At 32.6% G+C, this 23765-nt stretch overlaps 1 protein-coding gene across 5 annotated transcripts in view; it reads right to left on the bottom strand.

The window, feature by feature from the left end:
* The window catches only part of EPHA5 (EPH receptor A5), a 433113-nt gene that overhangs the window by 49441 nt on the left and 359907 nt on the right, over positions 1–23765 (bottom strand). For 3 of the 5 annotated variants that reach the window (XM_004383346.2, XM_012557556.1, XM_004383344.1), the window contains exon 9: positions 9391–9456. The exons of the other annotated variants lie outside the window; for them this stretch is intronic. In XM_004383346.2, coding sequence (XP_004383403.1) covers positions 9391–9456 — 66 coding nt within the window. The remainder of the gene's footprint in view (positions 1–9390; positions 9457–23765) is intronic. 5 annotated transcript variants of the gene reach the window in all.

Here is a 23765-nt window from a genome sequence, read left to right as displayed (position 1 = left end):
ATCATATACCAAACATTTGTATATGTCCTTCCTTGCACTTTTTTGCCATCTCAGAGGCAACTGCCACTTTTTCAGGACAAAGTGAGCAAATTATGCCTCTGATCCAGTAGCCTCCCACATTCAAGATTTAATTAATTAATTGAAATCTCTGTAGTTTTGGAGTCTTTACTTGTTCCACCAACTCTTTTCCACTCAGATCCTTATCAAATTTACCACAACCCCGTCTTCCTGTAATCCCTCAGCTCTTCTCCCAAATCTTAGTCTTTCGTGGTTTTCTCAACTACCCACTAAATGATAAGCCCTTGCCACATGCTCTGTTACTAGCAACAATATATACTTCTGAGGTTCACTGATGACACTGTAACTTCAAAATCCAATCACTTTGTCTTAGTTTTTACTCACTCTAAATAGGCTGAAACGCCTAACTACTCCTATTCTGACTCCTTGCTCTTCGATAAATTCATGCAAAGTCATTTCCATAGGATCTCTGAATGAAATTCTCTCCTGGCAATTCCATTAATTTCCTCCCAAGTAATTAACACCTCTATCACTCTGGTTTGATTTCTTTCAAGGGCTATGCTTTTACACCTGATAGATTCCTTTTATAGGGATATTCCACTGGCATTTCAAACTTAATGAATCTGAAAGAGAAATCAGTATATTTCTCTTTACTCCTCTCAACCCTGATCGTCCTTCCTATGCTGTTAATAATTCCACCATGGCTCCGTCCTCTAAGATCAGAACATGTTTCTGTTTCCTTCACAACAAATTAGTCACCAAATACAAGAATTATACAACTCACTTGTCTTTAGGTCCATGTCTTCCTTTTCATTAGCTTTTCTACCTTTTCAAATAAGGCCTTGGTATTTTTCATCTCTATTACCCAAAGTACCTCTTAACTGATGCTCCTAGATTTCACTACTTTCTTAAACTATGATACACATATCTGTAGCCAAATTTTTATAAATAAGGAACTATTCTATTGTGTTCATTGCCTGCTACAAAATATTCAATAAAGTAATATTCTTAAATGCATATTCCAAATTCACATTTTTGGCATCATCTTCAACTGTTTGCTTTAAACTATACTAAACTATCGGGTCCCTATAAGTCCGAATTGAGCAATTTTTTTTTTTAATCTTTATCGTCAAGTCTCCAAGATACTTCTCCATTCTTCCTCACCTTCGCATATACTGGTTAGTTCACATACAGTTTTCCTTCTAACAAGGAAATTCCAATAATCAAAATCCAGATGAATTATTCCATTGATTATTGTTTTCCCCTGCATCTGTCAATGCAATCTTTTTTCCTCTGAAACCTATTGCTTTCTAAACACCTCTGGTGGTGATTCCCATTCTACTGTGCTTTATGGTTATTTGAGTACACGTCTTGGCTCCCTCACTACTCGTCATTTTTTTGAATGTAGAATATAGTATTTATCTATAAATTCCTGCAGAGAGAGACCTAGTCCCTGGCACTAAAAATATCTGTCACATTGATGAATGAATAAATGAATGAGTGAATGATATTTTGACTGTGTCTACACAACGACAGGTGTTTCAGGAGTGAACACGCTGATGAATCTGGTTGGATGTGGTATATGATTAACCATATAACGTTAAAACAACTGGATAAAATGAAAATATTTAAATTATTTTTAATGAAATGCTAAAGAAATGATTTGATTATCCACAAAACTCCCACCCCAAAATTGAGTTTATTAATAACAAAATTGCCATTCATTTCTGTAGTTAAAAAAAATGTGGCCATGATGGGCAGCTAATAAAATAGTTTCATTAAAAAGTTCATTAAAAACAATAGTGTGTTATAAATGATGTGCCCAACAGACGTATACTAAAGGGGACTTTCCTTGATTACATATCCTAATTTTTTTCCTTTTAGGTATTTATATATTTTTGTATAAAAATGGAAACCTATTTTATTCTACATCATTTCCTAGTATGCAATTGTGTATAATTATAAGAAAATAGTTAATGCAATCTTTTTTTTTTTGTTTTGCAAAAATGATACTGTCTGTACTTTATCATGTTCAGTAACTGGCAATGTATTAGTAAACTACAGCTAGTAACTTTTCAGCAAACTTAAAATAATATACTTAATACATATAGTGTTTTTGGGTGAGAGAAAAAGTCCAGCGGGGATCTGGTGGTTTTCAAAGTTTTATTCATTACACTTATACGCATTTGTCATACTGGATCCATTAAGATATTTGAGGCACGCACTCACCACAGTCAAATTGCGTGAAAAAAATTAATGAAATTATACTGAAATTGTATTTGGTCTATTAAAACTGAGATTCAAGTTATTTTAATATATTGCTTATAATTTTACTAGATATAATTTTATTACGTAGGTGGCTTTAGAGTGAGCATTTATTGACATATTTATACCAATGTCCTAACCATAAATGTGTGAAATCTTCCAGAGCTTTATGTCATTTATATCATACTGACAAAAAACTCTGTTTAGGAATTCTAAAGAGACTTAAAATGTATTCAAGTTTTACAGTTTGCATTAGAAAACAAACATCATTCCACCTTCAAATCACCTACCTTTAAAACACACACACACATTAAATTTTTTAAGTTGTATCCCGAAATAGCCTTTATCATTAAACAAGCCTAATGGAAATGTAAATTGCATGCAAATTTATCACATGAAAATGGAAATAAAACTTTGGATCTCTTCTAAGAAAATGTTTTGGGAATATCTTGGTGAGGAGCGGTTAACATTTTATTACCTAGGGGGAGAGTCAGGAGAGCAATAGAAAGAAGTTATTTTTGACTATGGGCATCTCTGGAGCTCTATAACTTATACAGCTGCATGTCACATTAACATATGAAATTAAGTTCTGACGCCCCCCAAATGTATCATTAAAACAAGTCTCAACAAGGTACAGCAAGTAAACATGCAGCTGGCAGAGTCTAGTGCTCAAGCAGTGGTTCAGCGTCCCTAGCAAAGCATTGCAGGGAGCCTGTTCGTTCAGTATCATCTCTGTACCTGCTCCAGATGCATAATTTTAACCAATCAGACAGTCAATAAACACGTTGTTCTGTACATAAATTATGCCTTCTACCTTCTGGAACATATTTTTTTTTCTCTGAATGGAAAAGAAAGTCTTCATTTTGTTTCATTTCACAATGTTAATGAGCTTTGAAATCATAGTGATAAAAATATCTGTAGTGTTTGTATTTAGAGTAATCTTCTAACCATCTATATTCATTTTCTTCTAGAAAACAATTTGGTTTTCTTTTTTAATAATAGAGGTGGGCATGAGAAGCTATATTAATATATAAACGTAATTCATACTCATTAATTACTACTATTTATTAGAAGATACAGGGAGATGCTTAATATATAAACATAGCAATGACTTTCTGGATAATTTAGAAGAAATTAATTAATTTTCTATCATAATATTCTAATAATTTGGGTAACACATCTTTGATAATATTAATGCTGACCTTAAAAATTTGACCTCAAACTTAACATCTAAATTTGACTAATTGAAATTTTCATAATACATAAAATAATAAACAATGCTTTTTATCTATGTATATATGGATTTGTGATTAAATAATTCGGGTTTCAGGTGTAGATTTAGGATTTGATAATAAATTTGGGGCATGAATGTCAAGCCCTCTAGAATACTAAGTGATGCACTGAGTCAGTAAATTACTTAATGGCACTTTTGAGGCCAATGAGGAAAAACTAGTGGAATGGAATAGTTAAAAAGAGTGTAAATCTTTGCTCAGCAGTAGCCTCCATAGAACCAGTTTTTTCCATTGCTTTAGTTTACAGAAAGACTGAATACTTTTTCACCTTAACTTTAAATAAGGTGGGTGGTATGCAAGAGTGGGAGAAGAAGAGGTTTTGCATTTAATCTTTTTAAAAGAGTAAACATATGTATCACCTAATTCAGGAATGGACACTCCTGTGTTTTTCTTCTATTTTCCAGATTGATTAAGAAATTATTTTTCTGTACTTTGGAAAAATATTCAAAAAGTGACAAATTGCAAGAATTATATTAGAGTCTATATGACTTGCCTATGGAAAATAAACTCTAATATTTTAGTATCTTTTAAAACCACGTTTCTCCATATATGCACATCCTGTTGGTTCTGACATAATAATGACCCCAACCATTGCATAACACTGTGTTTAAAATATATATAGATAACTGGAATCTTGAAAAGAATCCATTACAGCTTTTGCGGAAATACTTTGTCTTATTCTTGTCAGGAATCTCCACATCTGAAAAAAGGTAGTTTTAATAAAAGGTCAGCTAACAGACTCATGAAATAAAGAAGCAGGACTTTCTATGTTAAATTAATGGCTGTTAAGAACATTAGGTTATTAATACATCCAACAAATATTTGGAAAATATATCGTGTTTTGTTTTGTGGGATAGCATTCCTCAATAAGTATGTGAGTAGATAATCAGGAAAATGGATCATTGGGTTTTTTAGGTTTTTGTACCTTGAGATTATTATCCAAGTTTTCTTCACTTACAATACTAGAATATTGGAATTTTGAGTTTCCTGTAGATATACTTAAATTAGAGGGGAAAGAATGTGACTGATCTATTATGATTTACTGAAAATTGTGAAACATATTTCTCAAGGGAAATGGATTCTATGTTGAAAAACCACACTTTCACTGGATTTAGGAATGGGGTTATGAACATACCCTATAAAGTATATTAGTGTCCCATCTCACATTCTATCAAAGATACTAACCACCCTATGACTAACACCAATAAGAGAAGCTAAGGGATTGGTTATTTTTTTCCTTTCATATCATTTTGTATTTCCATATTATAAAAGACAAAGGAAAAACCTTAGAACAGCACCCTTCAGAACAGTGTTGTATACATAAATTAGTGAATTTTCAAGTCTTTTATGAATTAGCTATAATAGGAAGAACTGAACAATTTCAAATACACCAAAATCTCAAAGACAAATTACAGAAAAATCTCAGCATTGACTTAAATATTAAGTGACTTACAATTTTGATATAACAACATTTCATAACAGCATATGAGGATTAAATCTCCTTGTTTTCAACAAATTTTGTTCTAATTCTAGAGTAGTGATTTTCTTATTAATTTTTGAACAATTTCATGATTGTTACCATTGGTTTCTCAATCAGAGTAGGCCCACTTAGTATTTACTATGATCTGAAGGTCGACAGGTATTAAAATGAACCTTTTGGAACAGTTCATAGTTATATTTTACACAGCAAGCATTCAATTATAAATTACTATTTCATATACATTGCAGGCAACCCTCATATCTACCTTTCACAAAGCACTTTACATCTATCTAGAATTATAACAAAGGAGTGGTTTTATTCTCTATGATTTCATGCTTCCCTGACTTTATAAAGGGAATTCGTGCTTCCACATATTTCCCCAGCAGAAATCTTGTTAAGATGAATGAAATAAATTTTTTAAAGTGTGTGCGAAAATAAAAATTTGCTTACATCAATTTCAAGAAACCTGCAGTTAATATAAAGAAAAATAGTTTATCAAAAATGTAATAGTTACAATGTTTCCAAGTAATTCATGACCCTTTTGTTATGTTTTTAATCTCTATACCATGAGAGAAGCTGCAGTTCATTTTCTATGTCTCTCATTAAAATACAAAACAAAAGAAACAAAAAAACCCAACAGACATGTTTCTTTATAAAGGTGATTGATTTGGTAAAGATCACAAAATGGGTAAATGCTCTAAATAAAATAATGATTTAACATTTCTATTTTCAAAATACTGAACTCCTTTTCCCTTGCTATTTGAATCCCTGCAAAGAAATAGTAAATGGTACGAAAACACTGGATATTGTGAAAACTAATGAATGAAGGATATATTCTGAAATATATTTCAGAAGGACTTATAATATATATATTAATATCTGTCATCATAAAGGCAAATGAATATCCAGGGAGACATTTTAAAATTTTGTAAATTACACACATTGATTTTTTTTTTACATTAAAGATAATTAACGCAACCCTGGCTATTTGTAACATACACACACACACACACACACACACACACACACACACACACACACACACACACACATATATAGGGTCGCTATGAGTTGGAATCAGCTTGACGGCAATGGGGTTTTATAGATATATATGTATATATATATATAATATATATGTATATGTATAATATATATGTATATATAATGTATATATAATATATATGTATATATAATATATATGTATATTATATATGTATATATAATATATGTATATATGTACACATATAATATATGTATATATAATATATGTACATATATAATATATATGTATACATAATATATATGTATACATAATACATGTATATATAATATATCTATATATAATATATATATACATACACATACACACGTGTGTGTGTGTGTAATAGAATGATTAGAGTCTCAAGGCAGATGGTGATATCAACAATGCAAACACCACTGATAAAAGATACCTCTTACAAAAATGTGAGCAGTCTTGGGGATAGGGTGTCTAATACCTAGGCATCTGGGTTTCGTTCAGAAATACTGCAGAAATAGTTTTTTGTCACTGGGTAGATTTCAGTGAAAGCAGGATGAATAGTTGGAATGTCAATATTATATTTATGTGTGTGAATGTTACAACAAAGTGGGTGACCAGAGTGATGAAAAATAATTTGAGATCAAAAATGGAAACATGTAATCACCAATTTCATCTCGTAAACAGAACAACACATATTTGAAAAATATTAGATCATGGTTTCCTGGTGGTAAAGCTAACAGAGTAAAAAATCAGAACCTCAGAGCCTTGCAGAACTGTTGAAATAGTTGAATCGCAGAACCAAGGATCTTGATCAATCATCTTCAAAGCATGTTCTTCAGAACCCTAGATTCCTCAAGCCATCTACAGAAACCTCTAAAAGACACTGTGTTTACTATGGCCAAGTTTACTGAATATGCTTTGCATTATATTCAGGTCAAAACCAACCTCACATTTATTTATGAATGAAACTTTTCATGAAATGAAAACCGATTAAGATTTTAAGACTTCAAAATGTCTCAAAACCTCCGCTCTGTAATTGCAAATGTGTCTGTTCATAAATGATGTGATTGAGTGTTCCATAAAAATTATTTACATAGTAACTGAAAAATACTGGTATGGTTATACACAGAAAATTAAGTAACAGACTTTAGATTTCTTAGTATTTTACTCACTCTATTAGGAAATGATTCTTCTCAGTTTTTAATATCTGCAATCTAAGGTTGTTTTCTCTTCAATGCTTTAATCTGAAGAAATTCTATCCTTACCTGAAACCTCTTAGTGACTTGAAATTATAAAATGGAAGCTCAGAAAATATAGTAATGAAACATTTTTAGCTTTCCTTCTCCCCAGTAATTATTTTGGAAAATTTTCTCTCTTACTGTTCAATTGATATAAGAATAATTAATGTTTTATTTTGCTTGATTTTGTTTTGTTTTAATAAGAATGCATAAAAAACAAACTAATAAAACCTCTGGCTCTTCCATAAATTTTGCCATGAAGGCTGGTAGTAATTGTACTGAGTACTTAAGCACAATCTTGGCTAAATAATATATTTTTTTTTTTGCACACAAACACACATACAAAAAAAGATACTTATGCACAAACACATAAACAACATTCATTGCCACCACAATTTCTAATATTATTTGAAGAAAGGTTTAAGAAAAAGTTTTTGCGGGTTTTTATCATGTTTCCTGCTACGTTCCTTATGAAGGAAAATTTCTACGTTTCCACTTCCCTTGTTTTCTTTTATTAGTTTATTTTATAAACCCACTGAAGTCATCAATGCAGCAGAAAAAGAAAATACTTTTTTTTGAAATCAAGCATTTTCAATGCAGCTAAAGTTAGTTTTGGCCAATACTTTTTAAGTCACGGGCCAATAAGTGTTCTAACTCACACTGAGGTATCTTTGAGATTAAATCCAAGGTAGGCATGACAGACAATCTTCTTTTTTTTCCAAGATGTAAATTCTGCCTATTTGGCTTGAACGATAATTTCCCTGTTATGAGCCATTCTTTAGGTTTCTATACTACAGTAAAAAATCACAGTGTAAAGCCATAGGGTAAAGTTATACTTTACTCATTCCCAGATTTCAGTATTCATTTGGTTTTTCACTGCAGGCCCATAATCATAAAAAAAATTCTGAATAATTTAAATAATTTGGAACAAATCTGCACTTTCAAATTAACTTAAAATCTTTTCCCAAATATACAAATTTCAAGAGACTAAAAAAGATCTCTGAATTACATCAGTTTGTGTTTATCTATCTCTTTTCTATGAAAATCTTCAATATCCATTCTACCACTTATCATATGTGCATACATGCGTAAACTTACTCATACACACAATTTTTTGAATCAACAAAAAATAATTTATACCAAAAGACTATAGTAAAATGCTAAAATCCTTTGAGAAAACCCTATAATTATCTCAAATACATCTCAGAATATCTCTTTTTGGCAAATTCTAACTACAAATAACAAAGTACAATAGTGTAGAGATTAAAATCCTTTAATTTAGAAATAGATTATCTAAGATATTTCAATTTTTATAAGGTAGCTAACTATTATTAATGAGTCCCTCTAAATATGTGAATCGATTTCTCTGGTGTTATATTTCAGCCTTTAGTTTTATAGCTATTAGCCAGATATATATTTAGTATTTAATTCGTAAATAATTAAGACTATCCCATTTAGACTGAACCCCCCAAAAATTCTGCATAGTTTTTACTGTGCTGGCATAAAAGTAGAAACATCACTTCTAACATCTGAAATTATTGAAACTTAATAATATTGAGCAAAACATTTACAATTACTTGTGGTTTTGTTCTTCAATGCCATATGTATCCAAAATTATTATGAAAATAGAAGATCCTAGTTATGTTATGGTCATTCCATGGTTCTGGGAGACAAAAAAGGTGATTTCCCCTTGAAGGAAGGAACATTCTACTTCCACGTATGACATGGTTTTACTTAATGGAACAACAAAAACAGTGGCATGTTAAATGTAGAACAGATGCTACAATGTTACAACTTCCTAGTTAAAATCAGAACCTCCCCAAGAGCCTTGGAGATAAATATGAACCCTTGACATAGGGATGATGTACTATATATAACATTTTATTTGAAACAATTCACTGTGAAATCAATTGTGATTCTGCTTTGGGAACCAGTTTCACTCTTTTGTTCAAACTGTTAAAGCGTAAGCAGTGTACTAACTGTTAAAATGTACACAAATGGAAAAAGAAAAGGAATGCTGACAGTAATACATATAGGTGGGACGTTACATAGGAGTGAAAGTGGGAGGGGAACACTAACCATATTAGGCTTGGATGGGCAACAGCGCACAGGGAAGAAGCCCTCCCACAGCCACATTCGCAGCAACTGAAAAGCAAACAAGAGAGCCCAAGATAAGGAAGATATCCCACTCCCTCAATACAGCATAAAGACACTGAATTTAGTCAGGTGTCTGCGTTGCTTTTCAAGAGCAAAAGTCACTAAATGCATACGATTAAAAGTTTTCCACAGTGCCTTTCATTTTAATAAGCATTTCATGGATTTAAATACAGTTTTACCAAATACTCATTTTTACTTTACTCAAAATCATTATTCAATAAAAAAGTATATTGAGTCAATCCATTTAATTATTAATTAATATAGACATACAAATAAAGATGTAAATATATCTTTCCTCAAAAATTTCCTTAAAAGTTTACATTTGGAAGCCATTCTAAACAGTTCTTTAAATACATGTTTTGTGTATAGCCTATGAAATTAAGAGGGAGAATAATGCCTTGCTCATTCACTGATTTCTTATGCCAGTGGTATTATTTCTCATAGCCTGTTGAAAATTATACGCTTATGTGAGTCTTCAATCCCTTATGTAAGGCTACTAATTTAAATTTGCATTTTCAGATTTTAAAAATGCATTCCCAAATATATATTTGTAGAGCTATTGATATAAAGAGAAAACTACATATAATGCACGCACTTTTCTGGGTTTTCTAATACTCGAGATTCTTTTAAATTTTCCATATATTCATAGTAAAATATACAGAATACACAAAATAATTTAATAAAATTCATTTCATTGATAGAAACCATGCAAACTGCTGGCAGAATACAACTTGGAAATTATTTAGTACTGCAATGTATTCACTCTCAAGTATATTTTATGAATAGCCTTTCTAATGGTTTCAAGAGAACTGTGGAATAATTTCAGTAATGATATCATATAACATCAGGCCTAGGACTTTTTCCAAAATCTTTCTATTTTGAACTTTAATTATTTGAAATGTATCTACTTTATTTTTATCAAATAAGAGAACAAAAATAAAACATCTGATAAATTTGCAAATGTTAAGAAAGGCAAAGAAGTATTTTCAAATCAAATCCCAAAAACTTTTTTAAAGAAAAGTAAGCAATGTTCCATAGGTTTTCCTGAAGAACTGATTTTTTAATTTTTAGTGCTAGTAAGTATCTGAGGATTTGGCTGTAACTAAAATGGAATCCTAGTAAACAAAATGGCTTTATGATATTTATTTCCAGTTTGACTCTTTATTATAATACATCTTGTTGTAATGAAATGCCAAATAATTATTTTCAGTATAAATATATAAAATGTCAATTTATAATATGTCAAAATATGAAGATACTCCAAGAGTAGGTAAGACATCTACAAAGTATTTTGCAAATAGTAATGTATTTCTCAATAATTACATTTATTTTATTAATGTCATAAACTATTACGTAGAATTTTATATGCTTTAACTTTCCTACTATCTGTTTTATCTCAGTACTTAGGCTAGGGATTGACAAACTACACATGTGGGTCAAATGCAGTCTACCATTTGCTTTTGTAAATATAGTTATTGGAATACTGCTATATTGTTAAGGAATCCTTGTTGCACAATGGTTAAGCTCTTGGCTGCTAACTGAAGGGTCTGCATCAGCCACTCCATGTGAGAAAAGACCTGGCAATCTGCTCCAGTAAAGATTACAGTCTTGGAAACCCTATGGGGCAGTTCTACTTTGTCCTATAAGGTTGCTATGAGTCAGAACACTGCTCTACTCATTACTTATTGTCCTCCTGCTACCAGGGCAGGGTATGTATAGCCTGCAAAGTTTAAAACATTTACTATCTGGTCCTTTACAGAAAATTTGCCTTTCCATATGGAGATGAGGGATGAGTCCTTGGTATTTTTTCCCCATAGTTTTAAACATAGTGAATGACACTTTATAAGAACTCAATGTTTGTTATTGTAATTGCTATTAATTAATGATACAATTGCCTATATTTACTGATAATTGCTCATGTAGAAAGCTTGCATATATGTATTAATCTTAAACAGCACTGTTCCAACTCAATAAATAATAAAAATTTTATTGATTGTTGAAGAAGAAAATCTTGAAGATCTGCTTCTGAAAATCAGCTGATAAAAACCCTATAGATAACAACTGTCTGATCCCGTGGTGCATGAGGTTGCCCTGATTCTAGGGCCAACTCAATGGCAGCTAGAAACATTGAGCGCTAGCAAGAGCATCCAATTGTTTTCTAGTGAGAAAAAAAAATACCATTCCCTAATAAAACGTAAACTTCCTTCAAGCTGAAAGAGTATGTACAGTTTACAAACCCATGTAGAATTATGCTTAGGAAGGCATTGATGGCACTGGGGTTGGCCATTACTTAATAGGATTTAGTTAATATTTGTTCAGTGCTGTAATACTCAAAAACTGTCTAATGATTTTAAACATAAGACAATTTCATTCAGCCCTCTTTATTTAAAATCATAAGAAGCTCTGTCTTAGGAATTGGTACACACATGCACGCGTGCAATTCTCTTTAAAATCAAATCTATGAATCTAGTTCAGGAAAACTTAAATTACCTTACCTAACATTAGAAGTTTAATTTATAGTTTTAATAAAGTATAGTCAAGAAACCTCAAACCATGTAAAATAAAACATTTCTATACCTATTTTTTCCTGAGTTATTGTTTTAGATATTTTATTGATACTTTCTTGGGGTTGTTTTAAGATGGCATAAATACGTTATCCTTGGGTAAGTTAGTTAACCTTTTTGGAGTCTCAGTTGGTAGCTATAAAATTGAGATAATAATGGACCTTATTTCATACCTTTTGGGAAAAAATGTGGTAGCTATTTCTCTTACTAATATCATAAATACAAATGATAGAACAAATTCTCATTCACATAAGAATTGATTTTTTTATGATCCATATAACATTAACCTACTAAATATTTCCATTCATAATATAATTAAATAAATAATTATATTCAGACTCATGGAAATACAGGAAGGACAATGTAATTAAAAATATTTTCACAAAATACATTTTCTAAGGATTTAGTGATCAGAAGATAACATTTATATGTTATTAAGGAAATAAAAATTGAATTTCCTTTTCTATGAATATCTAAAGTAGAATAGTAGTTCCACAAATAACTCTTTTTAAATAAACCCTCAGGTTGCTATCACAGTAATACTTCAACACCAGCTGGTATAAAAACATGTTCTTTCCTTAATTAATAAACACTCAGAGAGATACAGGTTGAAAATGCCTATAAGCCTTGGAGACAATTTAGAAATAGAAACCAGAATGTGCTAGAAATAGCAGCCAATCTAATTTCTGTGAGCTACAGTTCAACACAGGGTGCATCTGATTCCCATCAGTTATTAAGCACCTGAAAGTCTGTAAGTAACTGCATGCAGATCATTATTATCTAACTTCAAGATAGTTTAGCCCTTTCAGGCTTACAGTCAAAAACTGCTGGTTGGTCTTTGTTTTAACAAGATCTTCTGACTTGTCCTTCAGAAAATTAAAATATAACAGAAGCTGTCCAGACCCAAGGAAGATTCCAGTGTAAGTACTTTAGCTAGGTCTTACACAGAGTTGTTCAATATATGCATGAAGTGTGTCAGTGTGAGTAAGATAACCTCCCTCCTAGGGATGCAAGGTGATTATACCTCTAGGGAAGAAATTCTCAGAGATACTAGATCAGAGAAGCAGGACTGCAGCCTGGGGTAAATGATGACTTAAATTCTTAAGCAAGAGATCATACAAGTGGATTAAAAAAACACCAAGATCTCAATACCATAGATAAATGAGACAAAGGCAAGAAGAGTGATTTCACAAAAGTACTTCAATTGGAAAATCTGAATGTAAAAATATTTTCACTGTATTTGTAAAAAACTACAACTAAAAACTGCATAATCTCTTTATTTGAATTAAAAAAGTGAAAAGTAAACTTGATGCTGGAGAAAGCAGAGTTAGAGTAGTGTCCTTGTACGTGGCAGATGGCACTGAAAATGGCACCAATTCTTTAGAAAACAAGTTGCCAAAACCTATCAAAGAGTAATGAAAGTGTTCTCACTCTTTGTCACCATTGTATGGCAAAATATCTAAGACATGATGTTTGCAGTCAAACTAGGAACTGTCCTGGATATATCCATTACTAAATCGACTCAACATCGATGAGTTTTTTTGGTTTAATGTTATAACTTGGCAAAATCATTCATTGTTGCCAATGAAGTAATAATAGAAACTAGATTACTTTGAAACATGATATTGATAATACATGTAAAACTCTCCGAAATGTCCTAGGATCACAGCACTTTATAAGTTTACAACTTATATTATTATATTAAGATGGTATTAGCGGAAAGAATGGGTGCAAATAGTATGCATTAGGCTGTTTATTGTGATTTATAATGGCCATAGAGTTTAAATAAACTAAATGGTAAAGAAAATATTTTGCAGTAAACAAAAATATATTTATGGAGTCTATGAAGTAATGGGAATAAGTATTGTATAATATTCAATAAAAAACAAAGTACTTAAAGACTGTGCAAAGAAATAAAATGATGGCAAATATATATATATAAGAGCTAACAGCTACTGCGTTGGTATATTATGTTAATTTGCATTATGGGAAGGTTTTAGTTTCTCTGATTTCAATAATTTTGTGGTTATTTCACTTTTACTTTTAAGATAATTAAAGAATTTAACAATTCCAATTATGATACTTGTTGCAATATATTTTTGTTCACAACCTGTCAGTGTTAATAATAAAATATTTGAAATAATTTAAATGTGTAGCAAATATTTACAACAAATGAAGCTGGGGAAACTGTTCACTTGTAATTAATACTAAAAGTGTTAATTGTCTTTACATTTCTTGAGATATCTCATAATACAATAACTTTTGCATCTGTGTCTTAATTCACTGTTGCTCTTCTAAGATTTAGAGCTGATTTTCTGAGAAAGCCAGGCTAAAACTGTAGAAATCTTTTGTAAAAATTGGCAAATGAATAAAAAATATAAAGATAATAGGTGACCCCCAAATTCTACCCTTCATGTACCATACTTCTGCCACAAAGGAGGCATAAAATTATTCAACCCTACAAGAGGAGATAAATCTAACTGGTTAGAAAATGCCCCCAAAACACCCCCGCACCACCACACACACACAACATATGCTGAGATTTTATATGCAATCCAGTTAATACACCCAAGTCCTAGTCTAGGCAAATTTACCTTTGGTATCTTTTGTTAAATCTTCCTTTCCAGTTCTCCTCTTCCTTCTAATTACATAGGTTCTTATCCCTCAACATCAATAATTGGTTTCTCCATATTACACCCTAGGATCCTTTATAAAAAATTGTCCTATGTGAGCACTATGTTTGGCAGATGAATATTGAGACATCAGTGAATCTCATAGTCTTTCCTAATTAATTTCCAAGCCTGGCACTCTCACATGTTGTTTTCCCCTTTTGTTTCCTGTTTCAAGCCTAAAGTATCTTATTATAATATCCATCATAGAGCTGAGAATCCTGGGACTCAGAGATGGGAAATAGTTTTTCATAGATCGTACTGATAAAAAGTTGGGAGGTAAGATGTGTGTACCAGCTACTGCCTCATAGCTGTATTAGAAGTGCACTTTCTCCTTGCCTATGTTCCAGCTCCCTTCATTCCCACTCTCTTCTCTCCCATCCTCACTCCCCAATGAAACATGTAAGAAGTCTTCATGGGGAACCCTGTTACCCTGATGTGAACCTTTCTTTCTTCATCCACAGCTTGTTGTCAGGTTTTAAAAAATCTGATACATTAATTCACAATAAATTTCATGTAACACTTAAAACACCTTTATTTAAATCTAACCCATCTTGTTGCAAAAAATGCAAAATTTTATCTTAAAACATTTTAAGAGATAAAACCAATAAAAATACTCAATGACTCAAACTACTATCCTATTTAAATGCATGTTTAAAATAGAGATTGACTATATAAATGCCTAAAGTAAACCTTAAATAAGATTATATATATTTCAAAGATTTCTAAAATAAAAACAAAATCCAAAACTCTTTCAAAATAAACTTTCGATATGCAACCATCCCTTTGTCTAAGGACAAAGTCACAAAAACAAAACTACTCCAACAACAAAAACTAGTTTAATGTTGGAATTGGATAGTCTCCTTCTTTCTTACTCTGAAGACAACCATCAGGGCCTGAAATATCAAACTAAAGGGAAAGAAAAAGAAAACCAAATGTGAAATATATTTAGACTACACTTTATTTATTTATTTTCCCAAGCTATACTTCAACGATGATTCACTGAATTTTTAATCAGTCCAGTGGGTCAGGGACAAAACTCTTCCACAAATGCTACCATGTAAAGACACTGATGCAACTAGCAAATGTTACTGAACATGTTAAATACAACTTGCTTATTCTGATAGATATTTGAATTCACAGTAAATTTCACCATATATTAATCACCTTTTGTAAACATTTGCTGCAGTAGTAGGCACAATCTTTCTCATTAGTAGCAAACCGCTGTGGAGTAGCTATATTGTATGCTTTAAAAATACAGATTTTGTATATCAATGGTTTTCTACTCTCACATAATATAGTGGTCCCAATCCTGGAAGCAGATTGAAATCAACCGGGGAGCTTTTTTAAAAATACCTATGCCCAGGCCATACCCAAGAAACAATTATATCAGAATATCTCTATTGCGGGGACCTGGTCACATTATTTTTCAAAAGCTGTTCAGAAAACCCACTGCCATGGAGATGATTTCAACTCATAGTGACCCTACAGGACAGAGCAGGACTGCCCCATAGGGTATCCAAGGCTGTAAATCTTTATGGAAGCAGATAGTCACATCTTTCTCCCATGGAGCAGCTGGTGCATTCAAACTGCCAACATTTCAGGTAGCAGCTGAGCTCTTTAACCGCTGTGCCACCAGGGATCCTTATGTTAAAGGAAATAATAGATTTAAAAGCATTTAGTAAAGTACCTGGCAGTTAAGATGCACTCAATTCCAAATTTCCTTCAGGTCGAGAACCACTGATCCAATAGGTACTCAATAAATACTTGTTGTACTGAATGTGCCTTATAATAGTCTTAGGGGAATTTACTTAAGAAATAAAAAAGGAATGGTTTGTAATTAGCATATTAATAGTCTGCATGTTAATAAAAAATTCTAAAGTGCCTGGAGGTGCTTAAAAACAATTTGTTCTCTTGTAAACCCTTCAAATAATTCTCATGTAAACTTGTTTATGATGTTAATTTATATGATCAACAAATAAAGAATGGTTTTGCTAACTGTAAATTTATCCTTGGCTCTATTTAAACCAGGAAATTTTTCTTAACATTTATCATTACAGGTTTCTATTAATTGCAAGTTTAATGTTTAACAACTGTTCATTTTGTACTGCTGCTAATCTTTTTGTAGCTCCAGACTGTTTAATCCATTATTAAACATAATACATAATTTAGATTATAGTCAACAAAACATTAAACCTTTTAAAAATATTCAGTATACATACACTTATCAAGCATGTATAGTGTTTTGTTACAAACCCTCTGAAAACCCAAATTTCTTCACCAACGGCAGGTAGAAAATAGGACATTGTAAGCATTATATAGTTCGAGCAGACTGCAATCTTAAACAGATATCAGATCTCAAAATCTGGCAAACAGGCAGGTAAGAATAATAATTTGCTATTAAGAACCGCTAAAAAAAAAAAAAAAAGAAAAAAACAAATTTCACCTGTATCTCAATCTCACTTCCTCTTCTGTTGTTTTTTTCTCAGCCCTTCTGTGTTTTTTTTTTTAAAAAAAAGTTTTCTAAAGTTATTTGATAAATTAAAATCCTACTTAACCAATGTCTGGTCTCCAACTTTAAAATTACAATTTTTTTACTTTCTCAAACCAATAGAATTCAAAATGATGCTGCTGATTTGGACTAGTTATCTACCTGATCACCTCACAGAAGGAATTCACAGTTACGTGTGTGGCTTCACTTTTCAAGTTATTTTCTCTTCTTTTATTTTTATTATCATATTTTAATATTAAGCCTTAAGCTTATTAAGAGACTTCTATTACTATATGGTAAAATGTATGAAGAGAGACTGTTTACTGGCTCAGTAAAAGAAAAAAACTTATGGAATCAACTCTGCCATCAACCACTGTCTTCTTTATACCCCATGAACAGAATCTGGCCTGGCACACCAGTGTTGATATACAAAACACTGAATCATGTGTTTCCTTCTCCAACAGATGTTGACTCCAATGAGCAAGATATGAATTCCTTAATGTAACGCTGATTGCCTCCATTTCTAGAAGCCTAAAGTTACTATAAACCTCTTCTACTGAACTTTTTCCTCAGTCATTTCACAGAACTATCAAGCCTATTTCTGACGTTCTTTTGAGAGGAGTATATGACTGTCATGACTAGCTTCTTTGTGCTCTGTTATTTTAGGTTTTAATTTATTTTGGGAATGGTAGAGTGAAAAGTGCAGGCAGATAAAGTTGCAAAAACAGTCATGCTAATTTTGCTCGTAAAAACAAACTATATTTATAGCACAGCCCTGATAATAATATCTGTTTTAAACACTCATTTGTTTGGACATTAGTCATTTGGATAGCTAAAATTATATTTTAATTTTTTTTCAGGAAGATTGAACCTAGAGACTTTATTTTCCTGATAATTTTACTTCTAATAAATTAATAAAACTAGAATAGTTCTATACCTTTAATATCTATATTGGTTTAATGGTTATACTGAAAATTGGGATCCTCAGAATAGTAGCATCTGGTACTGACATCCTTAAAAATCTCCCTAAGGACTTTAGCTGTGAGGATTTGTGGTAAAATTCCAACATATGTAGGGACGATTAATCTTAATATAGAAATTATTTGACTTAATTTTATAGTTCTGCATATTAATTCAACTCTTTTCTCTGTAATTATATGTTCTCATATTTTACATTCTTATGTGCAATCGTTCTTCAGATTTTGGCATAGATATCTCTCTGTATGAAACAATAAATAGTATTAAAAATAAAAGTATTAATCAAAGTTACATGGTTTCAATTAAACCTAAACATGTATGTTTATTGTTTGTTTGTTTTATTTTAGCAAGCCTTGTCCATCATCTAAGAATAGAATCAGTTTTAACAAATGGCTAATAATTTTGCTTCTGGAAAATCAAATGAATTAGGCTTAGCAGTGTCAGAGAAGCACTAGGATGTCCCAATGTTGGAATCATGGGAACTTTAGAAGAGGGGAATAGACGATGGTAAAGTACATGGGAATATTAATTTCACAGAATAAACAGTCTGGAAGCACACTAAATATTTGCAGCTATGAAGGTGGTCAAGAACAGTCTAAGAAAAGGAAAAGCTTCCCCCTCACTGATCACCACAGGGAGGTCTCAACTTGACAACTTGAAGGCAATTAGCCTTCCAGGATAAAAGAGGGGGTGTGGGAAGAGGTAAAACAACTAAATAAACTCCCAACAATCTTCTCTTGCCTGTCAGTCTACCCTGGTTCAAGAGAACACAACAAACATTGACCATCATGGAGATGAGGGGCCCAACACCAGATTATATAAATAGAAAGAAAAAGTTAGCAATTATTAAAAGGAAAAAAAGACAAAGTAATTTTAAGTTAAAACCCAGTTGCCCTCAGATCAACTCTGATTTATGTTGACTCCATGTGTCAGAGTAGAGCTGTGACCATAGGATTTTCATGGCTGATTTTTCAGTGGAAGATCCCAGGCCTTAATTCTGGGGCTCTTCTGAGTGGACTTAAACCTCCAACCTTCTGATCAGCAGCTGAGTGCATTAACTGTGTGAAGCACTGAGGGTCTCAAAACAAAACAAAAACCACAATAATTTGAAGTAGGAGCTCAAATATAATGAAGAAAATTGACTCTCATTGCTATCTGCAGAAAAGAAAAACTGTATAGACTATTGAGAGCAAATGTAGGTCAAAAATCTAATAATAAGCAGTATATTATTTTTCTGTGAGATTAAAAAGTCAGAGGAGTATGAAATAATGAGACAGAATCAAGGAATAAATGATGGGTAAAGAAAAAACCCAAGCCCAGCAATAAAAATAAATAAATAAAAGAGAACTTAGTGAATTTATTTAGCACAGAATTCACTGCACTCAGGAATCTTTTTTTTTTTTTGACGTTTTCTTAGAATCTGGGAATGCCAATTTTGGCACCGGTAGCCACCACATATAATGACATGCAACGTCAACAGACAGCTTATATTTAATAAAAGTACAAGTAAAATAACTCAGATCTCCTCACTCACTCCCTTAACTGAATTAAACCAGTTTTTGAAATAGTTCAGAACCTATGTGGTGATTTTGGTAAGCAAGACAGTTGCGATAGAATAGTCTTTGTAGCACTATGACTATAAGAGATATCTGGTGTATCTAAATCAGTCCGTCCACATGTCATAATAAAGAATTCAGCCGTTTGAGACTGAGTTGCTGATCATTTGAGAATATTTTTTCCTTTCCAGGTTCATGCAAGGGCTCAAAAAGAACACAGATCTTCATAAACTGTGGCTTCAAGGTTGTCTTAGGCTGGGTTCTCTAGAGAAGCAAAACCAGTAAAGCATATAAATATATACAGAGAGAGATTTATATCAAGGAAACAGCTCACGCAATTGTAGAAGCTAGAATGTCCCAAGTCCGTGGATCAGGGTAGAGGCCTCTCCCAGTTCACACAGCTGCAGAAGCTGGCTAGCCCAAGACCAGCAGGTTGGAGAGCAGGGCTCCCAATCACAGGCTGTGAAGATCAATGAATTCCAAGATCAGCAGGCAAGACTGAAAGTTTTCTCCTGATTGAGGTAGCTGCAGGGGCTGGCAAGCCTAAGATTGGCAGGTAGAGAGCAGGACTCCACTCACAGGCTGTGAAGATTGACGAATCCTAAGTTCAGCAGATAAGCTGACAGCTCAAGTCCCAAGAACCAGAGGTAGGAAGAGCAGGAGGCAGCCGCAGGATCCAGAGAAAACAAAAAGCCAGAACGTCTGCTTATATTCGGATGCAGGCCACACTGCCAAAGAAACTCCCTTTCCACTGATTGGCTACTCACTGCATATTCAATCATGGGAGTGATCACATATAAACACTGAGAATTTTGGACCAGCCAAGACGACACACAATCTTAACCATCACAAAGGTGATGTGCCAAAACACATGGAAAATATTCTTTTGCTCATTTGCTTCATTTCTCAACAATCCCATAATAAGTATATTCCTAGACATGGCTCAGGAAATTAACTGAATTTTGCTCAATAGATGTTTTTAAACTTTGGCATAAGATAGTACTATTGATTTTCTCTGTGGAACTGGGTATCAAGTTCTGTGAGAGTCTTTGCCATTGTGGACTCTGGGAGACGTGGTATGATTATTGCAAATCTAGCAGGGCCTTCTGCCAGAGTCCAGCATCTTCCATACCAGACGGTTCCTTATTTCGGGGCATGGGGGTAGATCTTACAGAAATAGAACTTCTGGTGAATCGAGCTGCAGACACAGAGCATATGTTGCTCTTTTGGTTAGGCTTTTGACCTGTTCTCTGATTCATACTTGATGAAATCTGAGAGTCTCTAGTTTCTTTATTAAAATGATTTGTATCTTCCTTGAAATGTCAATCAATGATATTAACCTGTTGTTGCCAGTATCATAAATGGAATCTTTCCTTTCAAATGTTTGCCTCAATATAACTTTCTGAAAGTTGCAGTGATGTTCACATATTTGATCTATGAGAAATGGCAGGTGGGATAGTCAATAATGTTAAGCAATTGAGCCAGTAACTCTCTTGGGCTCAGTTTCCTGGGACAATTTGCTTCCCACAATGGGCTATGCTCCTAGTCTTCTTCCTTGGAATTACTTTGTCCTGATCCCCATTTGTCAATTATTAATAAATTATGATTTACTCTCTAATTATCTCTGATTCAGAGCCTTTGAAGAAAATAAGTATGTAATCATGAGAAAATAGAAGGGATAACAACTCCCAGATATTAAATCAATGTACATGTCTGGATTTATTACAGTTTTATAAACTCATCTCTATTGATAATTAATAAACAATTGAGATTTTTCTTTTAATGAAATATTTTCTAAAATCATTGATTGCATGTTTGGTTAGTAATATTTTTCTATTTATCATTATTTTAAAATAAAATAATGTTAGATATTTTCCTACAACCCTTTTTTCTCATCATAAAAATCCATTTCTTTAATTCCATAATCCTAGTTATGTTAAAGATGCCAAATTTATTAACATATACATGATGTCCACTAACCCTAAGAGAATCGGGAGAGGATTACAAATATATCAATCTATACATACATATTTTTATTATTATGTACATTATTATGTATAATATCCATTGCTGCTTGATGTCACTATGTGCATAATTACACTGGTATTAACATGTCCAGAAGTAAACTAATAATATCATTAGCTAGTGAAGATTTCTTAATTTCTATACAGTACTGCTTGAAATAATTACATTTATTTTGTGATGGTACCAAATGTTTTAGTATTGGGGAAGGAAGCACATTTATGGGTTAGGTTTTCTATTATGCCTGTGCCACAGTTACTAATATTTTTCACTTTACTTATTATGAATATTAATAAGGAAAAGAGACAGAACACTTCAAATGGAGATTAAGGCACAGTTTACCTTTAATTCAATTATTTATGAGATAGTCAATCAATTAGATTATTTGGGAGAGCCACAGAGCAGAGGTCTTTATCCTCAAAGTACTTACTGAAGGGCAGGAGAGAGATGATGTTTACAATTTACTGTAATTTGAGGTTAAAAGTGTTAAATTCATTGAGAAGTATTGATATTGTTCTGAGACTCAGGGGAAGGAGAGAATGCTTATTCTGTGTTGGGGAAAGCTTTATGTTAGAAAGAATGTTTAATGTGAATTTTGACAAACAGGAAAGATCTAAACATTGGGAGATGGTAGAAAGGATGTCCTAAGTAAATGGAGGGTGTGAGCAAATGTATAGAGTGAGATCCTCTTTCCTCATTTTCAGTTCATGTGCCTCGTATGAAAATGACCCCATCGTCAGGTTCCTGTGTGAGCTCCAACCACAGACTTGGCCATAGTGCACTGCATTTCCTTGGCCATAGTGATTAGTTCTAGATTCAGAAGGAAACCTAACTGGGCCAAGGACAGTGCTTTCTTGGACATTTGCTGGAAAGATCAGAAAAGACTCAGGCCAAAGCTGAAGAATTCCGTAGCAACTTCTCCATCCACTTCTCAGTTCTCAGTAGTATTTAATAGAGTGACCATTCTCCTGTCTGTGATCCACAAATGTCTGGTCTCCTGCCATCTCATGGCTGACTCCTTCTCATTCTCCTTTGGCTGCATCTTCCTCCTCCAACCTACCTCTCAATATCAGAGTTCCCAAAGCTCTACCCAAATAACCTCATTTTGATCAGTGCCTTTAAGGCTTTAAATGCCCTATTTGTGCCAGATTATTCTTGAGTAATGCATCTCAAATTGCATAGTGGAAATCATTTCAGATATCAGTACCTGTAATTAGGATATTTTTTTTTTTACTGTCTAGAATTCTTCAGCTATACCAAAAAAAAAACCATTTCCGTCAAGTCAATTCTGACTCATAGTGACCCTATAAAATAGCTGTAAGTTCTCTTTTAGATAAGGCACTTGGAATTCAGCTTCTGTCATTTGCAACCAAAGGAGTCCAGGACAAAAACATGTAGTGATAAGTGTGGAAAGGTAGTTTGATGCATATTTTCAAGAATATTGATTATCCAGTTTGACTCCTTCAGTTACATAGTCATCAGACATTTACCGAGAACCTGCGCTGTAATATGTATCTTGAAGATGCACACATATCTATAAGGGGAGACAGATATATAAAGCGATGAACTAAAATTATCTCAATGGGAAAAGAAGGTTTGAAGGAACACAGACTTGAAATAAATGAGCTTTCATATAATTGGAAAGTATCATGGAGTTGTTGACACTGATGTGAGTAATTTTAACATAAATACCATTTACAAGGTATAATTTTCCAGTGAAAAGTGGAGGGAGAATCCACTAAAATCCATTGCATTTGCTATTTACTTTAGCATGAGATACCTTGATACTGGTTTCTAAGAGGTATTTTATTCATATCACTGACCAGTTTGAAATATTTAAAAAATGCCAACAGCATAATTTTTAGCAGTAGATAATCAGTGGCTCTGTATATAAGAATTCAGCATTTCACCAAAATCATACAGTTGAATGATCATGCATTGAATGTACTTCAAATTAAAAAAGTGTTAAAGTTAATACTTCCAATCAATTCATGGGAAAGTTGTATAGTGAAGAGCA

This window comes from Trichechus manatus, unplaced genomic scaffold (assembly GCF_000243295.1).
Source record: "Trichechus manatus latirostris isolate Lorelei unplaced genomic scaffold, TriManLat1.0 scaffold00108, whole genome shotgun sequence".
In the NCBI taxonomy this organism is placed as follows: Eukaryota; Metazoa; Chordata; class Mammalia; order Sirenia; family Trichechidae; genus Trichechus; species Trichechus manatus.
Note: the sequence above shows the minus strand (reverse complement) of the source record. Positions and strands in the feature narration are given on the sequence as shown.